General features: G+C 43.8%; 2 protein-coding genes and 2 non-coding genes across 7 annotated transcripts; all 4 read left to right on the forward strand.

Moving 5' to 3' along the window:
* Positions 1–254: 254 nt before the first annotated feature.
* Positions 255–12037, forward strand: SLC25A38 (solute carrier family 25 member 38). Of its 4 annotated transcripts, none has more exons than XM_035130017.2 (7): positions 255–1002; positions 4610–4731; positions 5476–5560; positions 5870–6049; positions 6195–6363; positions 7525–7691; positions 10297–12037. In XM_035130017.2, the coding sequence occupies exons 2-7, from the start codon at positions 4610–4612 to the stop codon at positions 10417–10419; spliced, it is 846 nt and encodes a 281-aa protein (XP_034985908.1). In that variant the 5' UTR covers positions 255–1002; the 3' UTR covers positions 10420–12037. The 4 variants fall into 4 exon arrangements, with proteins under 4 accessions (XP_034985908.1, XP_034985905.1, XP_034985906.1 ...); XM_035130014.2 differs by lacking the exon at positions 255–1002 and adding an exon at positions 1333–1437; XM_035130015.2 differs by lacking the exon at positions 255–1002 and adding an exon at positions 1479–1625.
* A 4368-nt stretch (positions 12038–16405) lies between these two features.
* On the forward strand, positions 16406–22336 carry RPSA (ribosomal protein SA). The gene is made up of 7 exons (XM_035129956.2): positions 16406–16532; positions 18458–18624; positions 19747–19865; positions 20099–20344; positions 20841–20969; positions 21800–21971; positions 22187–22336. The coding sequence occupies exons 2-7, from the start codon at positions 18492–18494 to the stop codon at positions 22279–22281; spliced, it is 894 nt and encodes a 297-aa protein (XP_034985847.1). The 5' UTR covers positions 16406–16532; positions 18458–18491; the 3' UTR covers positions 22282–22336.
* LOC118092407 (small nucleolar RNA SNORA62/SNORA6 family) lies at positions 19223–19378 on the forward strand. Its single transcript, XR_004693519.1, has one exon. It is a non-coding gene; the product is annotated as a small nucleolar RNA SNORA62/SNORA6 family (small nucleolar RNA).
* LOC118092408 (small nucleolar RNA SNORA62/SNORA6 family) lies at positions 20456–20615 on the forward strand. Its single transcript, XR_004693520.1, has one exon. It is a non-coding gene; the product is annotated as a small nucleolar RNA SNORA62/SNORA6 family (small nucleolar RNA).
* Positions 22337–24098: the final 1762 nt, after the last annotated feature.

Here is a 24098-nt window from a genome sequence, read left to right on the forward strand (position 1 = left end):
CTTTTATAAAGCGCTTTCATCTCTCTATAAAAACTAGCTCAAATTCAACCTATGGAGATGTGTGACTCTAACCTTTTCCCTAGCTCTAACCTTTTTCCTAGCTCCGCCTCTGACCACCCGGCTTCCTTTCTACAGACCGTAGAAGGGCTCTTTCGTCATCTCCAAGCGACGTGCTTGGGATGATGGGAGTTGCAGTCCTACAAAATCTGGCGACGCAAACGTAATACCGGTAGCATATAGATCGAAGCTGAATTTGCAGAGAGGAGCAAGATCTTAATAATTTTTGGGTTTGAGTTCAGGATCCTTAGCAATTGTTAGGTTTAATTCCAGAATGTAGTAATTTTTAAGTTTAATTCCTGGATCCTCAATCATTTTTAGGTTCAATTCCAGGAGCCTTAGTAATTTTTAGGTTCAGTTCCAAGATCCTTAGTAATCTTTAGGTTCATTTCCTCCAGCATCTGCCTTTAGAATATTAAATGAACAACCTGCTCTGTTGCAGGCAAACGCGAAGTACGAAACAAGGTGGAACTGTTAAGTGGTAAGAAAGTTGGGCAGCTTCCTGAGATCGGGATGCTCAACATAGGTATTTAAAACAGCGTTATAAATTCCCCACCTAGCCTCGGCTGTGCTGGAAAGGCACTAAAACCCCAAATACATTTTGTCTGCAGTGTTGCGATGTTCATGGAAACCAGCTAGAAATAGAATTTATTTATATAAAGCAGATGTCAAGAAAATAAACACCACCAAATACGTTTATTTGGGAGATTACATAGAAAAATAAGTATAATCTGCGCAATTATTATTATTTTTAAAAGGCTGCAGATATACATTTCGAATTAAGAGAAAATGTGGATATGTATGTAAGTGGTTCTCGTCAGCCTGTGCACTCGTCAGCCTGGGGATTTGTTTCCAGTGCCAAAATTGGGCTCCCACAAAAGGTTGGGCTCGGTGACCCTCGGGATCCCTTCCAACTCTGCAGTTCCGATTCTAGGATTCTATAAAGTGAGTTAAAAACGCGCGCGCGCGCTGCTGGCTGCAAGCCCTCCTTCCTTCCCCCCCCCCCCCCCAGGGGGGCTGCCGGCTGCAAACCCTCCTTCCTCTGCTTCGAGATTGGGCGCCCGTGTGCCAGGCGACGCTTTAGCCGCGCGCCCTGCGCGTGGGGTTGGACTAGATGACCCCGGGGTTTCCCCTTCCAAGTCTCCCCGACGCCCTCCGCGGTCACCGCTCTTGGCGCGCGGTCCTTTGGCCTTGGGGGCGGGGCGGCAGGCGAAGCTCCGCCTCTCCCTTCACGCGGCCAGGCTCCTCCCCTCGCCTCGGATTGGTCGGGCGTCGGAGGCGTCGCAGTGGCCCGGCGGCGAGCTGTGTGGGATGCCCTCGGCTGCGGGACCCGAGGCGGAGCTGAGGAGAAGTTGGCCGGGGGGCCGAGAGGCCATGGCGGTCAGTGGGAGTGGGGGCTGGGTGGGGGGGGAAGGGCTGGGCTGGCCGGCATCCCGCCCCCCGCAATAAGTCGGCCGGGCGGCTCTGCCGGGTGATGGCTTGGCTTGCTCCCGAGTAAGCACGGACAGAGTTGCAGGCCCTCCCAGCTTGGGTGGGAGAGGGACCGCTTCTTGTCTCTGGCTGGGTGGGTGAGTCGGGACAAGAGCCCTTCTTCATTGTTATTTATTAAACTTGTAGACCTGGGGGTGTAGGAGGTATGGGGGGTGGGGGTATAGGGGAGTGGGGTAGGGGTTCGAGGGGTGTATGGGGTGGTGGGGACCATTTCTGGTCTCTGCCTGGGGGGAGGTGGGACTCCGGAGTGGAGCCTTTCTTCATTTTTTTTATTTATTAAATTTGTTTACTGCTCCTCGGTTCAAAAATTTTGAGGCGATCCACGAAGCAGAGAACGAAACCCAAATTACAGAAGGGAACCACCAAGTTGGGAATTTGCAGCCTCCTGTTGTGCGTGGAGGAAAGGGGATGGAAAAGGAGGCGCTAGGCAGGCGTATGGATGACACAGGCTTTCTGTGGCTCCTCCTTAGGGTAGCGTAGAATGAGTCGGAAGGGACCCCCAAGAGTCATCCAGCCCAACCCTCTTGTAAGGCGAGGATCTTTTGCCCAATGAACCTGCCACCCTGAGATTAAGAGCCCTGTGCTCTACTGACTGCTCTATGGAGGGGCTTTTGGATTAGCCTCTGAATAATGGTTGCTGGGGAGTGTTATGTTCATATCATCATCATCATCATTGTCATTCTGTTGATTTTTACCCTGCCTTTTGCCTTGATAGGGACACAAAGCAGCTTATGAATAAAATAAGAACAGCTAAAAACATTGGGGGGGGGGAGGAAATAGTTAACAAACAATTAAACATTAATAGAATTAAAACTGCGTGTATTAAAAACAGCAAAGCACCAGCCCTCTCATTAAAAGCAGTCAGTTCCTCAAAGCCTTCTGGAATATGAAGGTCTTCACCTGCCAGAAGAAGGACACCAATGAAGGATCCTGCCTAACGTTGCTAAGGGAGGGAGTGCCAAAGTCTGGGAGCAACCACTGAGAAGGCCTTGCTTGCGGACTTCTTGTAGGCATCCAGCTGGCCAGGAAGTTCGATGGGATGGACTTCCCCTAATCTGATCCAGCAGAACTCTTCTTATGTTCTTACGCTTTTAAGTCAGCTGGAGAGTCAACTAATAGTCAGTTGCTGGCTGTCAGTTGTTCAGCTGCTGCTTACTTGCAGACAAGTGGCCTTATTTCAAGCCAATGCCACTATATTCTCAGAGATGCCACAGTTGGACTGTTGCCACTGCCGTTGGATGGGTTGGGTCTGGAACGTTCCGTGATCTTCCCTTGACTGATTTCTCAATACCGAGAATGGTCAGTATTTTGTGAGAACCACGGCTGAAGATCTTATTGTTTCCAGGCATGAAATTGCAGCGGAAATCTTGATTTCCTAGCCATGTTCCTGTCAATGACAAGCACTTTTGAAGTCCCAAAGGACCCCCGTAAATATCTGAAATTGAAATTAATGGGATTTAAGGCACGAGCCTGTCAAAAGCAGCATTTCACATGTACATGTAACTAACAGCACAATTCTATACATCCTTTCTGGAAGTGAATTCACTCTCTTCAGTGGGACGATTCCCTATTAAGGGTGTTTGAAGCCACAACAATATCTGGATAAATCACTGCCATTATCCTTGTGCAGGTTAATGTATAGATCGAAAATCCCATGGGTTTGCGTTCTTGAGTATTTGAGGGGCTGGTTAGTGATGGCAGCATTAATTCATGATATTATGATTTAATAATTATGTTACTCATTGTGATTTTAAGCTGTGCTTATCTAGGAGTAAGCCTCATTACATGTAGCATAGGATTGCAGTGTCAGTGTACGAACAGACTAATGTATTCGGAAGGTACATTACGTGTAATGCAGTGTTTCTCAACCCTTTTTGGGCCATGGCACACTTGTTCCGTGAAAAAAATCATGAGGCACACCACCATTAAAAAAGTTAAAAAATTTAACTCTGTGTCGCCCTATATTATAATTATGACTGTAAGAAACACTTGCCAAATATTGCTTTCCGGCGGGGCAGTGGTGTCTATTGGTGGCCGCCAGGCACGTGACAATGCAAATCGCCCTTCTCGTCGCGGCACGTCGCGGCACACCAGCCAGCGTCTCGCGGCACACTAGTGTGCCGCGGAACAGCGGTTGAGAAATGCTGGTGTAATAAACCAGGATGATATTTTGTGAGGTATTATATGAGATTCCTGAGATGCTCATTTATGGTGACGTATAACTGAAGACAGGGACCCAGGTGGCGCTGTGGGCTAAACCACTGAGCCTAGGGCTTGCTGATCAGAAGGTCGGCGGTTCGAATCCCTGTGACAGGGTGAGCTCCCGTTGCTTGATCCCAGCTCCTGCCAACCTAGCAGTTCCAAAGCACATCAAAATGCAAGTAAATAATTAGGAACTGCTATAGCGGGAAGGTAAACGGCGTTTCCATGTGCTGCTCTGGTTTGCCAGAAGCGGCTTTGTCATGCTGGCCACATGACCTGGAAGCTATACGCCGGCTCCCTCGGCCAATAATGCGAGATGAGCGCGCAACCCCAGAGTCGGTCACGACTGGACCTAATGGTCAGGGGTCCCTTTACCTTTACCTTTATAACTGAAGACACCCATATAAGTATTCTCTTGAGAGAATTTACTGCAAAGTAACACATTCCTCAAGACACGAGGAACAGCTTTCTGGTAGTATTAGCAGTTTGACAGTGGAAAAGATAGATTTGGAATGTTGTAGACACTTTTTCGGTGAGATTGATAAGTATTGGCACGAGGGATGCTGTAGCTGTGGATTTTCTGCACTTACGGGGTTGGGCTTGGTTGCCTATGAGTTCCCTTAACATTTCTATAACTAGTTGAAATCATGCACAGTTGTCACAAGACTTCCAACGGGCTTAAACACGTGAGAGGCATTGCAGGACATTGGCGTTAAATTGCAACTTGTTGAGCATTTTGACCGATACCATTTATGAAAACAATTCCAGAATTGAGCATTAATATATATATATTATGTCTTTGCTGGGGATAATACGTCTCATTTAAAGGCTTTTTCTTTTAACATTGCATCCTTTGAAGATGCACCCTGTTCTGAAAGCCTTTGTTTGTGGCTCCATCAGTGGGACCTGCTCTACCCTGCTATTCCAGCCTCTAGACCTGCTTAAAACCCGCCTGCAGACCATACAGCCATCTGTCAATGGGTAAGCATTTGATATTTCAAGAAGAGACGCTTGCGCCCTTGGTGTTAGAGGTTTGGAATAGAGACAGAATGAGAACAGAAGAGGGTGAAAAGTGTTTGGCAAATGAAGTAGGAAAGGTCTTCCAAAGGGTGTTGCAAGACCATGAGGGGAAAGAGCATATTTCAGCCTCAGTTTTTAATCTAATAAATGCATTTATATGGTGGTCTCAGTCAGTAGATAACCAGGATGATCCATAATTAGTATGATTATGGGCTGTGAGTCTGTGCAATCACCCTGGCTTACAATGAGGTTTCCAAACTTAAAAAATCATACCGCTTGTATGCCTGAGCCAGTCCTGTTTTGGGTGACTCATCTAGCTAGAGCTGTCTTAAAAACATGGGTCACTTTTACTGGAAGCTCCAAAAAGCCATTCCCACTGAAACAGCAAGTACTCTAGACTCTAGATACCATGAACTAAAATGTAAGCACATGTCAAAGTAGCGTATTGGCCTTTTCACGTAGTGTTGTCATAAACTAATATGTTAGTGGTAGAAAAGAATGGCAGGATTCAAACCTCTTTTGTGTATTAAATGGACATCGAATAACTTGTTCAGGGAAGCAGGAATGGCTTGGTATACCTGCTCATCTCTGGAGGGCTTTGGCCAACAGAAGGAGGAAAGGGTTATTTTGCAGTGTGTTTCCTATCAACAGACTATTGTGATAATGTGTGTCTGTTTTTAATCTCTGATTTGATTTTCCTTGCAGATCAGGCCGTGTTGGCATGGTAACTCTGTTCCTTAAGGTGGTTCGCACAGAAAGTATACTGGGGCTGTGGAAGGGTGTTTCTCCAGTAAGTTGCCTAAATAAAACAGTGTTTTTCTTTTCTTTTGGATTTGTTGGCGTTAACCTCATTTGTCTCCTTGTGAGACGAACACCTTATTAACTGAAATAAATGAACATGACTAGTTCCATTAATCTCCATGGCTTTGCTCTGAGCAGGTCTAAGATTGTAGAAAATGTAATCTCGTGTTTACGGTGTTTTGAATTGTGAGCCGGCCACGTAGCTTGAAAAGAAATAAATATGCAATAGAATTTCCATTGTGGTCTTACCACTAAATATTTTCTCTCTCCCCACTGTTGCCCTTTCATCTCTTCACAGTCCTTTGCAAGATGCATCCCAGGAGTAGGGATTTACTTCAGCACCTTATATATGATAAAACAGCATTTTATGCTGGAGCGTTCTCCTACAGCACTGGAGTCTGTTTTACTGGGTGGAACCTCGCGTACTGTAGCTGTGGTTTGCATGTTGCCTATCACTGTAGTGAAAACACGGTACGAGGTGAGTTTTGTAACTTTTTTTTTAAAAAAATGGCTGTACTAGTCCCTCAACCGGTTTGTATAGGTCAATTGTTGCCCTTCAACTATACAGCCTGAGGACACTTTCACTGTAGGTGTTCAATTTCACTCTTGTGTTTGGTTTGCAGTGTGGAAGGTACGGCTATGAAAGCATTTATGGAGCCCTGAGGAGCATCTATCGGTCAGAAAGTGTCCAGGGCTTGTTTAGCGGTCTGACTGCAACACTCCTGCGTGATGCGCCCTTTTCTGGCATTTACTTGATGTTCTACATGCAAACCAAAAAGATAGCACCATATGGTAAGGGTGGTTGTAATGTTGTAATGTTGTCCTCACAGTGTCCTGTTCCCAGAATTTAAATTGTAGGGTTTAGATAAGATACATCAGACTTTTCCAACAGGATCAGGATGAGCCATTGAAGTATTTATTCACCTGGTTGACCAAAGAATGAGCTGCATGACTGAATGGTGGGTTGACAGTCCACATTTCAATATTTGTAGCAATGTAATTTTGCTTGGAGAATATTTGCTATGCACCAGTCATTGTTGGTGTACATAACTGCAGATTGCTACACTCGGAGAGTTGGCAGAGTTTTGGAGATGTGTCATCTTGTCACCTGATAATTGGTGAAGAATATTTATTTGCATGATTATTTCTGTGATTGAAATTTAGTTGTGGTGGATGCTGCTTCTAAAACACCCCTTTTAAACATAGTCCTTTGTCTATGGTCTATTCTATGCCTGGTCTCTTTGCAACCCTGTCTTAAGCATGTTTACTTAAAAGGAAAAAAAAATGTCTGTTGCATAATAGAATTGCGGCCTTACTCTGCGGGGGGGAAACACCATGATATAATCTGCTGGGTAATCTGTTTAGTCAGCTACCTAGCTGTGCCAGATTAGCACTGAACACTGTAGGTCCAGGAAGTTACAGCAGAGCACATTTCTGAGTCAGCAATGGGATGATGCCACAATGAAGTTGAATGCCATTGAAGCTGGCTTGGCAGACACCTCTTACTTTATTTATTTGTATGTTTTAATAGGACTGTGATAAACGATCAACGCTGGTTAGTACTTGTTCGAAATGTCAGAGCCAGTTTGAAAGCATGCTGCAGGGAAATCAAACTAGAAAGTCATAAGGACGGTAGTCAGCTACATTTAATGAACAGGACTATGTTAGGTTCATTTATTTCAGTGGGTTTGCTTTGAGTAAAAACTTGTTCAGAATAGAGCAAGGCACATGGCAAAGTTTGGGAGGAATAGGTTAAATTTGGGGAAAGGCAAATGTGACAGGTTGCTTAAGGAAGCTGAAATCTCCTTTTATCCAAGTACCTTTTAGGTGGAATAAGTGGCTGTTACTGAGGTTTTAAGATGGTTAAGAAAGATTTGGCATAAGACTTTGTGATCCTTCTTTTCTCCTGCCGAAAGCTAATTGTGAAATGGGTTTTTGCTCGTTCTTTTCCAGACCAAGTGGACCCAGCACTCTCGCCTTTAGTGAGCTTTGGCTGTGGGACTGTTGCGGGGATTCTGGCATCGCTGGCAACTCAGCCTGCTGACGTCATCAAAACCCACGTTCAGGTGTCATCCGACAAACACCTCCGGATGCGCCAAGCCATTGCCTTAATCTTCAGGGTAAGGTTGAGTTTGCTCATTAACTAATCCCATTTTTATACTGTTATTTTTTTCGAAGGCTTTGAAGGTTTTCCAGCTATGTTTGAGGCAGGAGTAGACTGGCGTCATCAGCTGTTCTTATTTTTATCTGTAAGCCTCCTTGAGTCCCTGTTAGGGTGGAAAGGCAGAATAATAATAGATGCTCAGAAGCGCAGTTTGAGCTTGGATAGGACTTCGGCCTTACAGTTTGTTCTTGTCTGTAGCCCCCAAAAGCTGCTAGGGAGTGTTCAGCTATATGAGCAACTTTCTTCCCAGAAAGGTGCGTTAGTTATACCACTATACAGTATCTGACCATTGGACCTAAAACGCAGTATCGTGGTTTTATGTACTGAAACTGGGAACTTCTACATGCAAACCCTGTTCACACAATGTGACCCATTCTCTCGGCTTGCTATCTCCTCACTCTCCCCTTCAAAACTATACTGAATTTTACAAATTCAGTATAGAATCACTGCACATCAACCTTTTGGACTTAGCATACATTGCTCTGACTTTACGACTTTGTTTTGGTGTTGCAGAATTGTGAGAGTGTTGTTTTGTGTTTGCATAGACCTTCCTACATATAGAGAGATTGCCCATTACAGTTGTACCTTGGAAGTCGAACGTCTTGGCACTCATACGTTTTGGCTCCTGAACGCCACAAACCCGGAAATTGGTGTTGCGGTTTGCGAATGTTCTTTGGAACCCGAACATCCGGCACGGCTTCTGATTGGCTGCAGGAGCTTCCTACAGCCAATCGGAAGCCACGCCTTGGTTTCTGAAAGTTTTGGAAGTCGAATGGACTTCCAGAACAGATTCTGTTTGACTTCCGAGGTACAACTGTACCAGGTCTGAAAGAGTACTTTGGCTCTTATTAACTGGCAGAGCATACTTTGATGACAGATATAATTGCATGAACTAGCTAAATTATAGTATTTGGATGTGCTACTTTCGGTTTTTTTAATCACTCTTGGCTTGCTTTCAGACAGAAGCAATTCTAGGCTAGCCCTGCTCTGGGAACAAATGGTTGTAAACCATATCTTTGTCCTTTGGACACACAATTAAAAGGGAGAAAGATAACACAACCCTTCCCAAGAAATTTATTTAGTTTAGAAATATTTCATTAAGCTAAGGTATCACCGAATGATGCATTTGTCCTGCTCTTCACCAAACTAGACCTTTTATGGTTCTAGATGCACAAGTATATCCTTTTGCATAATTCCTAGTGCCGTTCAAAGAATAGCCATTGAAAAGTTTCTTTTGTTAGGTTTCTATGCTGATCAGCTGGACCCATACAAAATGTTTTCGTCTTCGCAAGGGAGAGAATCTGTCAAGTTCCTTCATCAGCATTTGTGCCTAAGCATTGTTGTGTCCATAAGGCAAATGCTTGCCCCCTTTTTTGTAAGCATTTGGTATATGTTTTGCTAATCATCCTGCAACATGAGAATACCTTACCTGGGACTGTGATGTTATGATGCAGAGACACTGCTATCTAGATTAAGAGAACAAGGGCAAGACATGGGGTTGGCTCAAATGACTACCTGCTTAATGAATGCACACACAAATTTCCTTCCTTCCTTCTCACCTGCCTGGCTAGGGTCATAATTATATTGACCATTCTTAACCCTGACGAAAATTTACACAGCTCCGTTTCAGAAACCTGGATTTCCTTTAAACATGCTTCTGAAACAGTTTGAGCACCCCCAGATTCCTTTCATCCAGCTTTAGTAAGAAACCTGGGGAAAGGAATGTGGAGCGTTGTTAACACCTAGTACCATGTGATACTTTTCATTACGTGATCCTTGCCCAGTTAATGCTAAACCCATTAGGTAACAGAGGGAGTCTCATTTTTTTATGATTTTCAATTTTATATATTTCAATAATTTTTTAATCATTTTGACATTTCAAAACTTGACTTCCTTCCCCCTCTTTCTGCGGTTCCTTAAATTTATTTTTAATATTTTCTGAATATCCAAATTAACTTAATTTACTCATTTATTTATCTACTTTAAATATATACTCCTATAAAACTGCAGGTTATTACAGTAATCCTGCCAATGTTTTTACCTGTTTACAATTTATTTGTAAATATTCAATAAACCATTTCCATTCGTTTATAAAAAAGTTTGTTATCTTGATTTCTTATTTTTCTGGTAAGTTTTGCCATTTCTGCCTATTCCACAAGTTTTTGTATCCATTCTTCTTTTGCTGGGACCACTTCTTCTTTCCATTTTTGGGCAAGTAACGTTCTTGCCGCTGTCATTGCATACATGAATAAATTTCTATACAGTTTGGGTAGTTCTGTCCCTATAATTCCCGAGAGGAAAACTTCTGTTTTTTTTTTTTTTTTTTACAAAGAGGGAGAGTCTCTAGACAGAATAAAAACCCGATGCAGAAGCAGAAAGGAGAAATAGTAGCAACTGTGACAGCTTTGGAAAACGTTGACCATTCATTCAAGTTTGGGGTTTCTTTAATTTCTAACTGAAAATCAAACTTGGTGAACATTTGCTGCAGCATTAATGTGCCTTGCTGAAGGGTTTGCGTGCTTAAGAGTAACAACGACACTTGCTTCTTTCTCCTCCTGCAGGATTATGGATTAATAGGCTTTTTCCGAGGTGCCGTCCCAAGAGCTTTGCGACGAACACTGATGGCGGCCATGGCGTGGACTGTCTATGAACAGATGATGTCTAAAATGGGCTTAAAATCCTGAGTGAGTCCTGCAAAAGAACAAAACGGCCTAATCCAGTTCTTCCACTCACTGCAGTTGCTTTGTGAAACTGGTGGTCTGATCCATATGGGAGGGGACTTGCACCCGTTTGTGGGGAAACGCCGCCCAAGCCAGTGGACCAGGCTTTTATAAGTGAGGCAGAAGGGAGCAAAATACTGTTTTGGTCATGACGGGAAGAGCACTCCAGGGAGGCGTTTCCATACCTGACATACGAGTGCACACCTTGGTATTGGGTGCACATTGTCAGACATGCTGCTAAGGCCACCCACCTCCTTCAGAAGAACCTTTTTCCAGAAGTCCTCTTCAGCCTGAGCCGCTTCCGAAGAGAACACAGGAAAGACTCTCAAGAAAGCGGTGTTGGGGTGGCTGAACCCAGCACCCCGAACCGGTGACTCCTAAATTGTGTGCTGACTTTCCTGCCTGCTCTCCTCTCAAGTAATGCGTTCTGCTTGTACGCCCAACATAAATGGTAAAGAGGAGAGGCGACAGGAAGTGTGTCTGTTTCAGAGCTTGTGTGTGTGCTTGAGTAAGAACGAGCGAACTAATGCCATTGATTGAAAGCAACAGTGGGACGCAGAATCTTAGCATTCCTTATAATAAGGCCAGGGAACCTGTAGCCTTCTAGCTGTTTTTTTGTTTGTTGGACTACAAATCCCATCATCCCTATTAGCAGAAAAAAACAAACCTGACTATTACCAGGGTTGGCTGAGGCTGATGGGAGTTGATATTACTAATGGAAGGATACAGGTTCGCCATCCTTGCCTTGTGGGATAGCTTTAGTGTGCCAAACCCTGTAGTCAGTGAGTTTAAATGGTTGCCATTAAGCGCTCCTGTGTCTCTTCAGTCTTCCTGTGTGTGCACGAAACAGTGGAAGAACAGATCTACTTAAGGCACAGCTCAGGAGTCAAATGCTGGGGCAAATCCCTCTTAAGTTATCTGTTTAAATGTTGCTGTTAGTCCAGCTGCCTTCAACAAGGGGGGCTGTCCTATCTTGCTGCTTATTTAGCTTTCTCCTAGCTGAGTATTGCCTGACTTCCCCCCTTCTTTGCACTCCTTGCTCCAGCGATCAGCATCGGAGGCCATGCTGCAGTTGTCTTTTGTGTGAATAAATTAGAGTGGGTGAAAAGCAAACCGGGGCGGAATGGCGTTTAAAACATCTTTGTGTTTCTCATATGGCTGTGCTTTCCATGTTCATAAGAAACCTGGTCCAAAGATCGGTGGCCTTGAAAAGACTTGGTGATCTCTTTGGCCTATGAAAGGGCTGTGTTTGACTTTGGAGTGCTTGGAGAAATTTGTTTTGGCCATTTATTTTATTATTGAAAGCACTGATTTTTTTTAAATTGCTGATTAAAAAGAAAAAGAAAAAAAGCTTGCAAGCATAATTTTCTTTCCCTCTTATAGTCCTCCAGTTCAGTTTGGGTGGTTCCAATACTTCAACAGTTAAAAGCTTGACAGTTACAATGCCCTAAACAAATTAATAATAAACTTGTGAATCACCTGCGAGGCTGAACAATGTTAATTGGGCTTAAGCCTGACTTTCAAAGGCTCATCTGGCCTTCAGCAATGTGTGTGCATAAAGTCAAAGCTCTAGCAGTCAGAAAATGTACCGGTATGTACCAAATGTGAAAAATCAAGTGAGTTTTCACAACTAAATATCTCATCAAGGTTCCGTTGACTTGAGTTCCAGAACAAAATTATTTATTTTATTCATTTCAACAATTTATTTATTGTTTAAATACAATAACATGTGGTATACAACAGTACAGAGAAGGTATAAATCTGTTAAAACTATAAAAATAAAACACTAAAATCAAACTATAAAAATCAAACTTATGTTAAAATTCCTTCTGGAGTGTTTTTTTAAAAAAAGTCTTCAATAGGCAGTGGAGATTCAGCCGTGCCTGTCCGACATCAACTGGAAGGGAGTTCAGAAGTTTGGGCCTACAATACTAAATGCACGGCTTCCTAGATATGAGCCATGCCTCCGATGACAAAATCTAATCAATCTGGAGTTTATTACATTGGGTGCGGGGAAAGATGCAATCCTGTGTCCTATATGTGCTTAGTCTTAAGAAGGGAGGGGGAAATGCAAAACTTGGCAAATCCTAAAATAGAAGCCACATCCATGGGAATAGCAGCAAAGCCCACATATCAGCTTATTTATTTGCTTTCATGAAATTCATATACCTCTTGCTTGTTAAAAAAACCCCAAAAAACACCTTCAAGCAGTTTACAAAAAAGATAAAACAATAAAATTGAGAAATATTCACAACCACACTTTAAACATACTAAAACAGATAAATATGACCTCTTCACAACCCAAGTATAGCATGGAGTCGTTCTCTGGGGTCGGGGGAAACAAATGCCCTGTGATGTGTCTGATACCAGTCTCTGCTAGGGGTATGTGGATAGGGAACTAGGTGCTGGAGGTTTAGAATCCTAGACGTTCCCTCTCTCTTGCTTCTGCTGTGTCTGTTTTTGGCTATCCATGCAAAACATGAACGAGCCTATATTGCTGCAACTGCTCTCTACATTGCTGAAATGAGTCACTGATTGTGCCGGTTCATGTGAACCACCCGGTTCATGTGGTTCAATCTTATTTTAAGAGGTGAGAAAATCTGCCTGTGGTTGCCTCATAGATGAAACAATGGATAGCTCAGTTGGTTAAGAGTGTGGTGCTGATAACGCCAAGGTTGGAGGTTCGAACCCCGTATGGGACAGCTGCATATTCCTGCATTGCAGGGGGTTGGACTAGATGATCCTCAGGGTCCCCTCCAACTCTACAATTCTGCGGTTCTATGACTCCTATAGCGGTTTTACATCAAAACAGCCCTAGTGTAATCAAGAGACCCGGGGCGGTTGCCTTTGCAGGTTCTACTTGCGCTTTTTGTATTCATAAATTGCTTAAATGCCAACCACACATTTGAAATGGGAAGGGTTTAATAGATGGTTGTAGAACTGGGTGATCATGGAGCTGAATTTGGTAAAGAAAGCTTCAAACACAACCTGCACCACAGCCGATGGTTGCTAGCATACTGTTGAGGAAATAACGTTTGCGTGATACATTTCCTACGGAAAAGTGGGACATTCTGGAATCAAATTAAAAATCCCAACAGAACAGCTATGCAAGCTGGATGCCTTATCTCGACTTAAGTATAGAAGCAGAAGGTGGTACGTAATATTAGTTTTGAGGATCTGATCAAACAGTTTGCAATTAGAAAAAGTAGGAGGCAAATTTCCAAATGTAAATTAAAGTGGAAGTATACAAAAATAATCATTGTTTTCCATCTTACTAGGTTTTGTTTCATTTCAAAAAAACAAAAGTTTATTATTTTTTATATTTTGAAGTCGATATACCGTATGTGGGGGTAACAAAATATTTTAAAGTCCTTAGGGCCTCTAAAGGTCTTAATCCAGCTTTGCTCTGCGTAGGAGCAGTTGCTGAACAGGCTGACATCGGGTGTCTTATCAGAAGGAAGTTTGGTGGAGATTATTTTTTCTTATCAGCCCCAAACAGCCGCAGACCACAGGAGAGGCTATAGCAACTGAGAGAGTCAAAACAGCACCTTGCACCTAATGGAATATCTTGTGTTTTTGAGGTAAAGATTGGGGCAAGTGGTTATATCTTGAAAGCCATTTGTCCCACCCCAAACTTTAGTTTACCCCTCACAGAGTTACATTTCCAAGCAACACTTAAAAAAACCACAGTACCCAGATTTTTGGGGTGTGTGTGTGTGTTTTGAATGTGCTTTAAAGATGCAGCCTGTATCATGTGCCCTTTTTTGAGTGGCAAACTCCTTGTTCCTTACACAACAGAAGTGTTGCAGTTAGCTGCCTGCCTCAGCATTTATTTCCACATACCTTTATATTGTGCAAGCTTCTTTTGGAGAGTCATCATTTCTCTGAGCAAGGCTGTTTAAGGCCTTTTCGCTCATCACAGACACGGGAAAGGGTGAAAATGTTTGCCCCTTGCTGATGTTGGTATGCGCAAGGTAGGTAGTGCAAAATCTAGACCATTTCTGCTGGTCTGCTTCTCAACTTTTGCACTGACAGAGCAATCCCAGCTATAGGAAGCTGGCATAATTCACACGGGCTTAAGGTGCCCCTATTCTAAACTCCGTTCAGGAGTCTGGAAAAAGCTACCACTGGCTGGCGAGTGCGACATGACCATAGAATCACCGGATTGTAGAGGTGGAAGGGACCCTGAGGGGCATCTAGTCCAACCCCCTGCAATGCGGGAATCCTGCCCACAGCAGTTCCTTCTGGTTAACAGCCAGACGAACTGACCCACAGCACTGACTCGTGTTTTGAGGACTGGGCCCTGGGTCACATGACCCAGTGTAAATCTCTCCTTGCCTTGTTCTGCCCACGCCCACCACTTTTTGGACTTTGCTGGTTCAGGTTACGGTGGTGTATGTTCTGCTAGCTGAGCCCTGGGTAAACCCAGGTGATGGACTTTTGCTGGTGTAGCCACAGCACACCTGAGAAAGCCCAAGATCTACTGGATCCAAAGACATTTTTTCCCATTGGATCTTGGGTTTGGATTTTGTAAGACAGTAACTAATATGAATTCTGGCACCCGCTTTGTTCATAGCACATGCTGAAGGGATGAGGATCACCCACCTTGTAAATATACCTATGGAAGTATCAGGTGATCGGGAAAATTGCAGTCCTAAACGCAGGAGTGAGTGGAGCCTGTTTCTGCTTTAGGATTGGGCCACATCACTCTGAAGTTACACACACTTGTTTTGGAATAAGCCTTACCAAATGAATGATCTACACAGAATAGGACCCACATATGGCTGCATGGGGATTGGATAAGTGATGGAGCGTCTCAGTAAACAGGATTAAGCTACACAGGTTCACTGACTGCTGGACTGATAGTGTATATCAATGCATACCTATTCAGAAGTATGTCCTTTAAAAATATTTATATTTTATTGCAAATAGTCCAGTTGAAATAAAGTGGTGGTGTTTTTTTAAAAAAAGTGAAACAAAAAGTGCTTTAAAAATACAAACCCCCACCATAATTCCTCACATACCTGCCAAATACAAACGTATGTAAGTGACATTATTCTAATAGATATACATTTATTTTTATAAATGCATTCCAAATAGTTGCCTATACACAATCTATGACTTCAATACGACTTGCTTCCTGTAGGATTGCAGTCTTAGCTGGCTACCAAAAAACGCCAGCTCTTTTTATTCAAGGCTGTTCCTTAAATGAGGTGGAAGAAGGGAGAAGAAGCACCACTTGCAATGGTAAATGTGTACTGGGAAGGCGAACAAGTGGTCTCTGCTGCCACCCACAGGCTAGTGCTGGTACTCCACCCGCCTCAGTGCTGTTGCTAAACCACAGAGATACAAAATATGTAAGGGGGACTTGCAACAAAACGTTTCTCATGGCTGCTGCTGCTCAGGGGTTGAGCAGCTGCCCATGCCCTCCTGCAGGATACTCCATTCCGCTCCCCGCCCAAGCCAGCATTCTGTGGCCACTGAGCATGCTCAGTCCTCACTGGATTGTTTAGACTGCAATTTTCCTTTTTTGTCCTTCTGCAAACTTTGGGATCCCCTTGGGCCTGATGACTCTATATGCTCTCGAGTTTTAATAAAATTTGATTTAAAATTTGATTTAATTTTAATATAATTTTAATTTAAAATTAATTCAAATTTAATTTAATTACAATTCCCCTTCATGCCCCGCCTCCTCTTTCTCCAGCGCGCAAGTGGAGCGTGGATTTGACTGCTGCCTACGAACAGCAAAGGACACCGACGAGCGCAAAAGCTTCGGAGGGTGAATAGCTGCGTGGCTCAGCGACGCCTCGCACCCTCTTCCGCTTTCCCCGCACATGGCGGGGCTCCAACAGAACCCCGGAAGTGAGAGGCGGCGATGCCGCGTTCGTCGCCGAACTCTTCCTCCAGGCGCGTCCCGCTTTCCCCCGCCCCGGCGCCGAGTCCGTGACGTCACCCTTCCTGCCCGGCGGAAGCGCCTCGCGATTGGCGGGCCGGCCGACTATATATAAGCGTCACGAGGCGCCGGGGCCCTCTTTCTCTCCGACCCCAGAGAGGCCTCCATACGGCGTTGTAGCCGCGTGAGTTGGCGCGGGGAAGCGGGCGGGGAATGGGGGGGGGGAGCGAAAAGGAAGAGGGAGCCGAGCCCGGGCGGCAGCGTTGGGAACCCTTTGGGGGAGAGGACGGGGCTGGTTCCCCTTCCGCTGCTGGGCCCTTCGGGCGAGGCCTCGCAGCGGCTGCAGCAAAATAACCCAGCCTTGGGGGCGCCCTGAGAGGCCCCGAGCGCAACCCGTACTGAGGTTTTAACCCAGATCAGGAATATATACATTCTTCCTATTGGATTTCCTTACCGCCCTTCATCCGAGGATCGCAGGGCGCTTTGCAATATTTCAAAAAAAAACAAAACACACAAAATCGTCGCAGGCAAAAGCAGTAACACACCCGAACACCGTTTAAATGGCCCTGGACAGTTTAGTTAGCCAAAAGTCAGGGGGAATAGGAATAATTTCGCCCAAAGGTAATGAATGCCGGCGATCGCTCCTTGCTTCACCTCTAGCGGAAGCAATTCAGAATCTTGTAATAAATAATAATAATTTATTTTATACCCCACCCATCCGGCTGGGTTTCCCCAGTTACCTAGTTAATTTGATGTTCCCTGGTATTCCCCGCCCCCAAAAATAAGGACTCGAGGCAGGTTACAGATAAGATAGGGACACAGGTGTGTGTGTGGGGGGGCGATTGTTAAAAAGGACAACCAAACAATGGAATTAAACATGGTATATATACACGATATTGAAAAGGACAGGTTAGAGTGAAAACGGCGCTGCACCAGTCTCTTCATGACAAGCAGTCAGTTCCCAAAAGCCCCTTGGAATAAGGTCTTCAGAAAGACTGAAAGGAGGAAGCCAGGCTTAAGTTCTCTAAGAAGGGAGTGTAAATAAAACACAGAACGTTAATTTGCCTCAAAATATCTGCTTCTATTTGTTTTGGTTTTAAGAGCCCCCAGATGAGTGGTCTTCATAGGTATTTCAGAGAAACAGTACCCCATTGCAGACATTGAATGGTTTACCCTGATTTGGAGGAGACCATAGTCTCCTTTATTAAGATGGTTCTATTATATTTTAAGCTTGGGAGCAGAATCATTTTATGGGCTTTTGTTGCTTAATAGCTCCACTGGGAAGGTTGAAACCCTTTAAAAAACACATAATTTTGATGCAAACATACCAGTTTAAGCTTAATAGTAATTAAGTTTATATAATAGACTTGGCATAAAGATTGCCGTTTTTCATTTTTGAATTGCTGCAGTTTGTTGTAAGGTGCCCTATTTATTTAAAGCACTTTTATGATCTTCCAACCAAAAAAGGTTCCCAAAGCAGGTTGCATAAAACCAGAGGTTTGCATTCTTCCAAGTTCTTTAAATGACCAGCATAAAAGGAAACAGCTGAGAGGAGAAGCACAACAAAGCTAATGCAGAGGTCCTGTTTCCAATCTCTGCCTCTGCTGCAGCCTAATGGCTGCTTTTAGATGATAGTTGAGGGAAGAGAGGAGCCATAGAGAGCTTGTTTCCCAGCATAGCTTATAAAATAGCTCTGTGGCCCTACCCCTCCCACTACTGCAGCATGAAGGTAATGAAGTATTAAAGGTAATTTAATCAAAAGAGGGTATAAATCATAAGATAAATATTACTACTTTCTTTGGGATGGACCTTTATTCGTGCTCTAATGAAGACTAGAGTGATGTAGTGTATAGCTGTATCATCAGAAATACCTAATAGTTTTAGGCCAGATATGTAATGATGTTGTCTCTTCGATTGCCACTACATAAGATATTTCTTAAATCACACGCAGAACCCAAGGGTTTTTTTATCATTCTTGCATTGAAGAAGACTTTGCAATCATATGTTTGCCTCTGCAGTGACAGTAGTAGATCACTATTGCTCCTCTCTTATCGATTGGCATGGAGACCTGTTCCTATCCCATACTAACATAAGCTGATTCTGTTTTAGGTTTCCTGTCGTTGCTTTAAAAGGAAACTTCACAATGTCCGGAGGTCTTGATGTTCTGCAGATGAAGGAGGAAGATGTCCTCAAATTCCTTGCTGCAGGAACTCACTTGGGAGGCACCAATCTCGACTTTCAGATGGAACAGTACATTTATAAAAGAAAAAGTGATGGTAAGAACCTTGCAGAATGTCAGGGTGATTTTTTTAATAGTCTGTTTGTAGCGATGCTAGACTCAGCAGTGGCTTATGAGTGCACAGCAGCATTGGATTTTCCATTTTTCTGTTCAGTTATTTAAATATTCAGTCTGTATATGCTTAGCACTGTTCACTTCCTTTAGCTCCTGTTCCAAAAATGCAAAAAGAATACACATGCTGAACTTGCCTATTCAAATAAGTGAATTGCTTTTGTCAATTGTTCTATATGTCTAGGCCAGGGCTGGGAACTTCTGGCTTGCCAAATGTTATTGGGCTACATCTACCATCATCCCTGTCTATTAGCCATTTTGGCTAGGGCTGATGGGAGGACTCTCTGAACATGTGGAAAGGGTCACAGGTTCCCTGTTCCTTGTCCAGGCCTATCTTACAGTACTGTAGGAGTACTGACATCTAGGGGTTCTTTACCTTTCAGGACAGGTTTTTTGTACTTTGTTTGTTTATTTTACTTCTTTGTGTTCTGATGTTTATCATGGAGATGTGTCACAAAGAATAGCTTTGGTGGCTTGAGTAAGATTCAATATATTTCACAGCTTGTTCTACGCATTTGGTTTTAACTGCACACTATTAAAGCTCAGAGGTGAGGTCAGTTTCTGGCCTATGAACTCTTGAGTGTCGGAAGTGTGCTACAGTAAACGCTGGCAGGATTTTCGCTAACGCCAGGAGAGCTATGCTCTATGACTGGAGTTTGATAGTAGTCTCTGCCACATCCATTCCAAGCTTGATAAAGTGAAGGGGCATGTTTAATAATACTTGATAAGCATACACCTCTGCATTTACTGTTGAGGCACTATGAGTGTGAAGGGAAGCACCCCCTTCTGCAAAATTGTCCTCTGAAGTGTAACCACGGCAAAGCAGTAAGTGTAGGAACCCTCGTGCCACTTGCACATTCCTTTGAATCATCACTTCCCAGATGAAGGCAAACCAGAGGATGAAATGAGTACATCCCCATGTCTTTTTGGAGCCATTTTTCATTCTCATGCACTCGTGTATTTTTTTAACAAGGGGGAAAGAACGAGTGCAGTCGGGAAGCAAGATTCAGTACAAGTATTATTTAAAACACTGTTGTGTTTTATGTAGGTATTTACATCATCAATCTGAAGAGAACGTGGGAAAAGCTGCTTTTGGCAGCTCGTGCCATTGTTGCTATCGAGAACCCGGCTGATGTGAGCGTTATCTCCTCCAGGAATACTGGACAGGTATGGGAGTATGTCTAGGGATGTGAATTGTGTGGCTTCTCAGGGAAATACATAGTACCATAATAGGGTTGGCTCTAGTATTTTTGCAAATCTGTAAATTGAATAAAAGAGGAACCAAATGTGTCAGCACTTGTCTCAAAATAACCATGCAAGCCAGGCCTCTGTTGAAAACACAACAGGAATTGTAGAAGAAATTCACTCTTTCAGCCTTGCTTATTATCTTCCCACTGTAGCGTGCCGTTCTGAAATTTGCTGCTGCAACCGGAGCTACACCAATTGCTGGCCGTTTCACCCCTGGCACTTTCACCAATCAGATCCAGGCTGCCTTCCGTGAGCCCCGCCTCTTGGTAGTCACTGACCCAAGAGCTGACCATCAGCCACTGACTGAAGCATCCTATGTAAACATCCCTACCATTGCCTTGTGCAATACCGATTCTCCCTTGCGCTATGTGGATATTGCAATTCCATGCAACAACAAGGTAGTGTATATTCTCTTTGTCTATCCATGGTTTTATAAGTTTGCAGTCAAAGCTTACTGCTGTGTTTTGATAGAAGGCAGCAACTAGATTTGGAGGGGGGGAAACGGGTTGTGTGCACATTGTTAGAGCTCAGAGCTGAGGTCAGTTTCTGGCCAATGAACTTCTGAGTGTAGGAACTGTGCTACATCAGTCTTGGCAGGATTTTTCGCTAACGCCACAAGGACGTTCATGGTCCAATGAGTGGAGTTTGATAGTGATTCTTGCCACAACTTTTTGAGAAACTATGAGAGGTATTTGAGGAAAGTACCTACCTCATTTCTAATGTATTTTTACCCCATTGTTCTGCTTTTGAATTTGCTGAGCAGTCTTACCAAAACTTGATTGCCTGTGTCTAATAAAATAAGATTTTTGCCAATTTACCCTATAATTTCCTGATTCTTTTTTTTGCTGTTGAGAATCTTTGTCCTAATGGATAAATCTCTAATCTGTGCTCCAGGGGGCTCATTCAGTTGGCCTGATGTGGTGGATGTTGGCTCGTGAGGTCTTGCGTATGCGTGGTACTATTTCCCGTGAGCACCCATGGGAGGTCATGCCTGATCTCTACTTCTACCGGGATCCTGAAGAGGTAAGCTCGGATTGGCACACAGTATTGCGTTGGGGTTTTTGGATGAGGAAGGAAAAGGAGAGCATGGCCTTTGCAAAGCAGCATGACCCGTCCCCTGTCCTCGCAGTCCCTACCCAGAGGTTCACAGTATGAGGGAGGCACTTCTGGAGCAAAATGTTTCTTTAATGTTTACACCATGTGTACACGATTGACACTTTATGGTTTCTCAATAGTGGGGCACCAAAGTTAGTCACAGACATAAACTCTATGTAGAGGAACCTTTCAACAGCTCTACTGAACCAGGTCTTTGGTAGACCTTTTCCACCTAGAATGGATATCCGTGTTCTAATCAGCAGCACCCACTCAGCCCCTTCTGGGATTTAATTTCCTCTGAGGGGGATCAAAGCTGGGTGACCCTGCCTAGCCATCCCCACTCCGATGCTTCATACCCCAATTGCTCACACTGACAGTCCGACTCCTACAGAGAACCAAATCGCTATTTGCTAGGTCCCTGTCTAGCCTGCAGACAATCCATGTCTGCCCTCTCTGACAGCTGCATGGCCTGGTTGATTAGGGCGTGGTGCTTGATAATGCCAAGGTTGCAGGTTTGATCCTTGTATGGGAGAGCTGCATATTCCTGCATTGCAGGGGAGTTGGACTAGATGAGCCCCGGGGCCCTTCCAACTCTGTGATTCTTAAAGCTCTGCATCTGACTTGAATCCCACTTTCTCCTGATTGGCTGAGGGTCTCTCTAGCTCTCATTGGTTGCTGGGTCACCAGGAGGCAGGCCCATAGCTTGTCCATCACAGAAGATATCTGTAACATTAGCTTGTGTTAATCTCTCTCTCAAGATTGAAAAGGAGGAGCAGGCTGCAGCTGAGAAGGCAGTTACAAAGGAGGAATTCCAAGGCGAATGGACTGCGCCTGCCCCCGAATTCACTGCTCCCCCGCAGCCTGAGGTGGCTGATTGGTCCGAAGGGGTGCAAGTGCCGTCTGTGCCTATACAGACGACGTTCCCAGCTGGTAAGTATCTTGAAAGATGACACTCAAACCTTCCTTGATGACAGTGAACTGTAAAGTTATTTGGGCACTCGCGTCTGTGACGTTTCCATCTTCTCCAACAGGTTTCGAGATTTATTATTAGTCCTCAAACATGACAATGAGGGTTGGGGTGTGTGTGTGTGTGTGTTTGCTTGAGTTTAACATTTCTGATGGTGGTTTTACGTGTGTTTTTCCAGAGGATTGGAGTGCACAGCCTGCCACTGAAGACTGGTCTGCAGCTCCCACTGCTCAGGCAACTGAGTGGGTAGGGACTGCCACAGAATGGTCTTAGTACATCTACAGGAATTCTTGAGTACAGTGGAAAATAAAGATCTTTATTAATACAAGGCTTGGCTTGCTTTTCTGATATGTAGTGTTGTCCTGGTGCGCTCTGAGATCCATGAGCTCATACATATAAAAAAATAGGCATTGTGCCACAATCAAGTCACCCACAATGTTATAGAATCTTACATTTGATAAATTTTAGAAGTTTATGCATCCAAGGGTATTTTACAGGGCATGTTGGAATAATCTTGGTCACATCCATGCTATGATGCCTTACTGTTTTACACAGGGCAGGGCCCACTGGTAGCTAATAAATTTTATCAGCTACTGGTCATGTTTTTGAATTAAATAGACTATTGGGCCAGCACATTAACTTTGAGCAGTATGTACAGTATTTTTCTGTCTATAAGATGGCCCCATGTATAAGATGCCCCCTAATTTTTGACATTTTAAAGGAAAAACTAGTCTTATACACTGAAAAATATGGTAATTTCTGAAAAGACTCAGCAAAGTGTTTTTTAACCCCTTTCTCCTCTGAATAGCATTGGGGGCTTTTTTTTAGAGCTGAAGCTGGTTTGTTTCACAAAGATTTAAGGTGAGATGTCATAGCCACTCAGGAAAAAAAAGGACAATACGTACCTTTATTAGGTCAACCAAAATGTTACAAAATAGTGTGGAAGCCTTCCTGTTCTTCAGAAATCTTCACCTGCCTACCCTGTTTTCCCTATTTTAAGACATAGTCATAAAATAAGCCATAGCAGGATTTTAAGCATTCAATGAATATAAGCCACACCCTGAAAATAAGCCATAGTGATAGGCGTAGCAGCAATGCCGGCCATGGCAGGAGGAGGAAAAAAATAAGACACCCCCTGAAAATAGGCCATGGTGTGTTTTTGTTTTTTGAGGAAAAATAAATATAAGACGGTGTCTTATTTTCAGAGAAACACTATATGTTAAAGATGGTGGGGAGAAAAAGGCAGCTGGTGTGCCTTTGCTGAAAGTATTGAGAATTTGTGTAAGAGCAGTTAGCAGATAAGCAAATGAAACCTTTTTCAGATACTGTAGGTTTCAAATAGTACCCTGGTCTTATGGGAAGGATCACTCGAGACCCAATAAATACAATGCTGCTCAGATCAGTCTGACCTTAAGCAGGGTCAGTCTGGAAAGTGGGATGGCTCTTGCCTCGGAACAGGTCCTGCCTGTTCCACACTAGATGAGAGCTTTATTAGGCTTCTGTTGACTCTTTGACAAGTAATGGTATCTGGAAGTTCAGGCAAGAGTTTGTCTCGATAGAGGAATGATTCTTCCCCCTGGTGTGGAGGCAAAAGAGAGGACCCAACCCAATCTCTCCAGTAAGAAGCATCCCTTTTTACCAGGAATGCCTTTCATCTATAGCAGGCAAAACGGGTTTTTTAAAAGTTATAGTTCTAGGCCAGTTCTTTTGCACAAACATGCATATATCCACACAGACTTTCACTATCCACACAGACTTTCACTAAATGTCAGCTGCGGTTTGGAAAATAAACACGGACATATACAAATTCTAAGTTCCTACAACATTGTTTATTTGTATGCCATCTTTCCATAGTTCAACTATGCTCGGCGGCTTACAACATGAAAAGATTTACAAAGTACAACAAAAGTAGTTACAAGCAATAAAAACGGCCACACTCCTTGTAGCCACCAAAATACATGTACACACCTGTTCCTATTCAAACCTGCAGCAGTGAGGTTTGGAAAAAAGATTCCTGCAGGAGCCAGCAGGATGTTTTTTTTCAAGCCAGGTTATGTAGGGGCATTTTTGCTGGGGGGGGGGGAGTTGCA

Source organism: Zootoca vivipara, chromosome 12 (genome assembly GCF_963506605.1).
Source record: "Zootoca vivipara chromosome 12, rZooViv1.1, whole genome shotgun sequence".
NCBI lineage: Eukaryota > Metazoa > Chordata > Lepidosauria > Squamata > Lacertidae > Zootoca > Zootoca vivipara.

Bases quoted from the DNA above. Each gene is read 5' to 3' on its own strand.
- SLC25A38 (XM_035130014.2), top strand. From the start codon at position 1,369: ATGCCCTCGGCTGCGGGACCCGAGGCGGAGCTGAGGAGAAGTTGGCCG. The intron at 1,438-4,609 runs GTCAGTGGGAGT...CATCCTTTGAAG, and splicing joins GGGGCCGAGAGGCCATGGCG to ATGCACCCTGTTCTGAAAGC. The intron at 6,050-6,194 runs GTGAGTTTTGTA...TTTGGTTTGCAG, and splicing joins TAGTGAAAACACGGTACGAG to TGTGGAAGGTACGGCTATGA.
- RPSA (XM_035129956.2), top strand. From the start codon at position 18,492: ATGTCCGGAGGTCTTGATGTTCTGCAGATGAAGGAGGAAGATGTCCTC. The intron at 18,625-19,746 runs GTAAGAACCTTG...TGTTTTATGTAG, and splicing joins TTATAAAAGAAAAAGTGATG to GTATTTACATCATCAATCTG. The intron at 21,972-22,186 runs GTAAGTATCTTG...GTGTTTTTCCAG, and splicing joins ACAGACGACGTTCCCAGCTG to AGGATTGGAGTGCACAGCCT.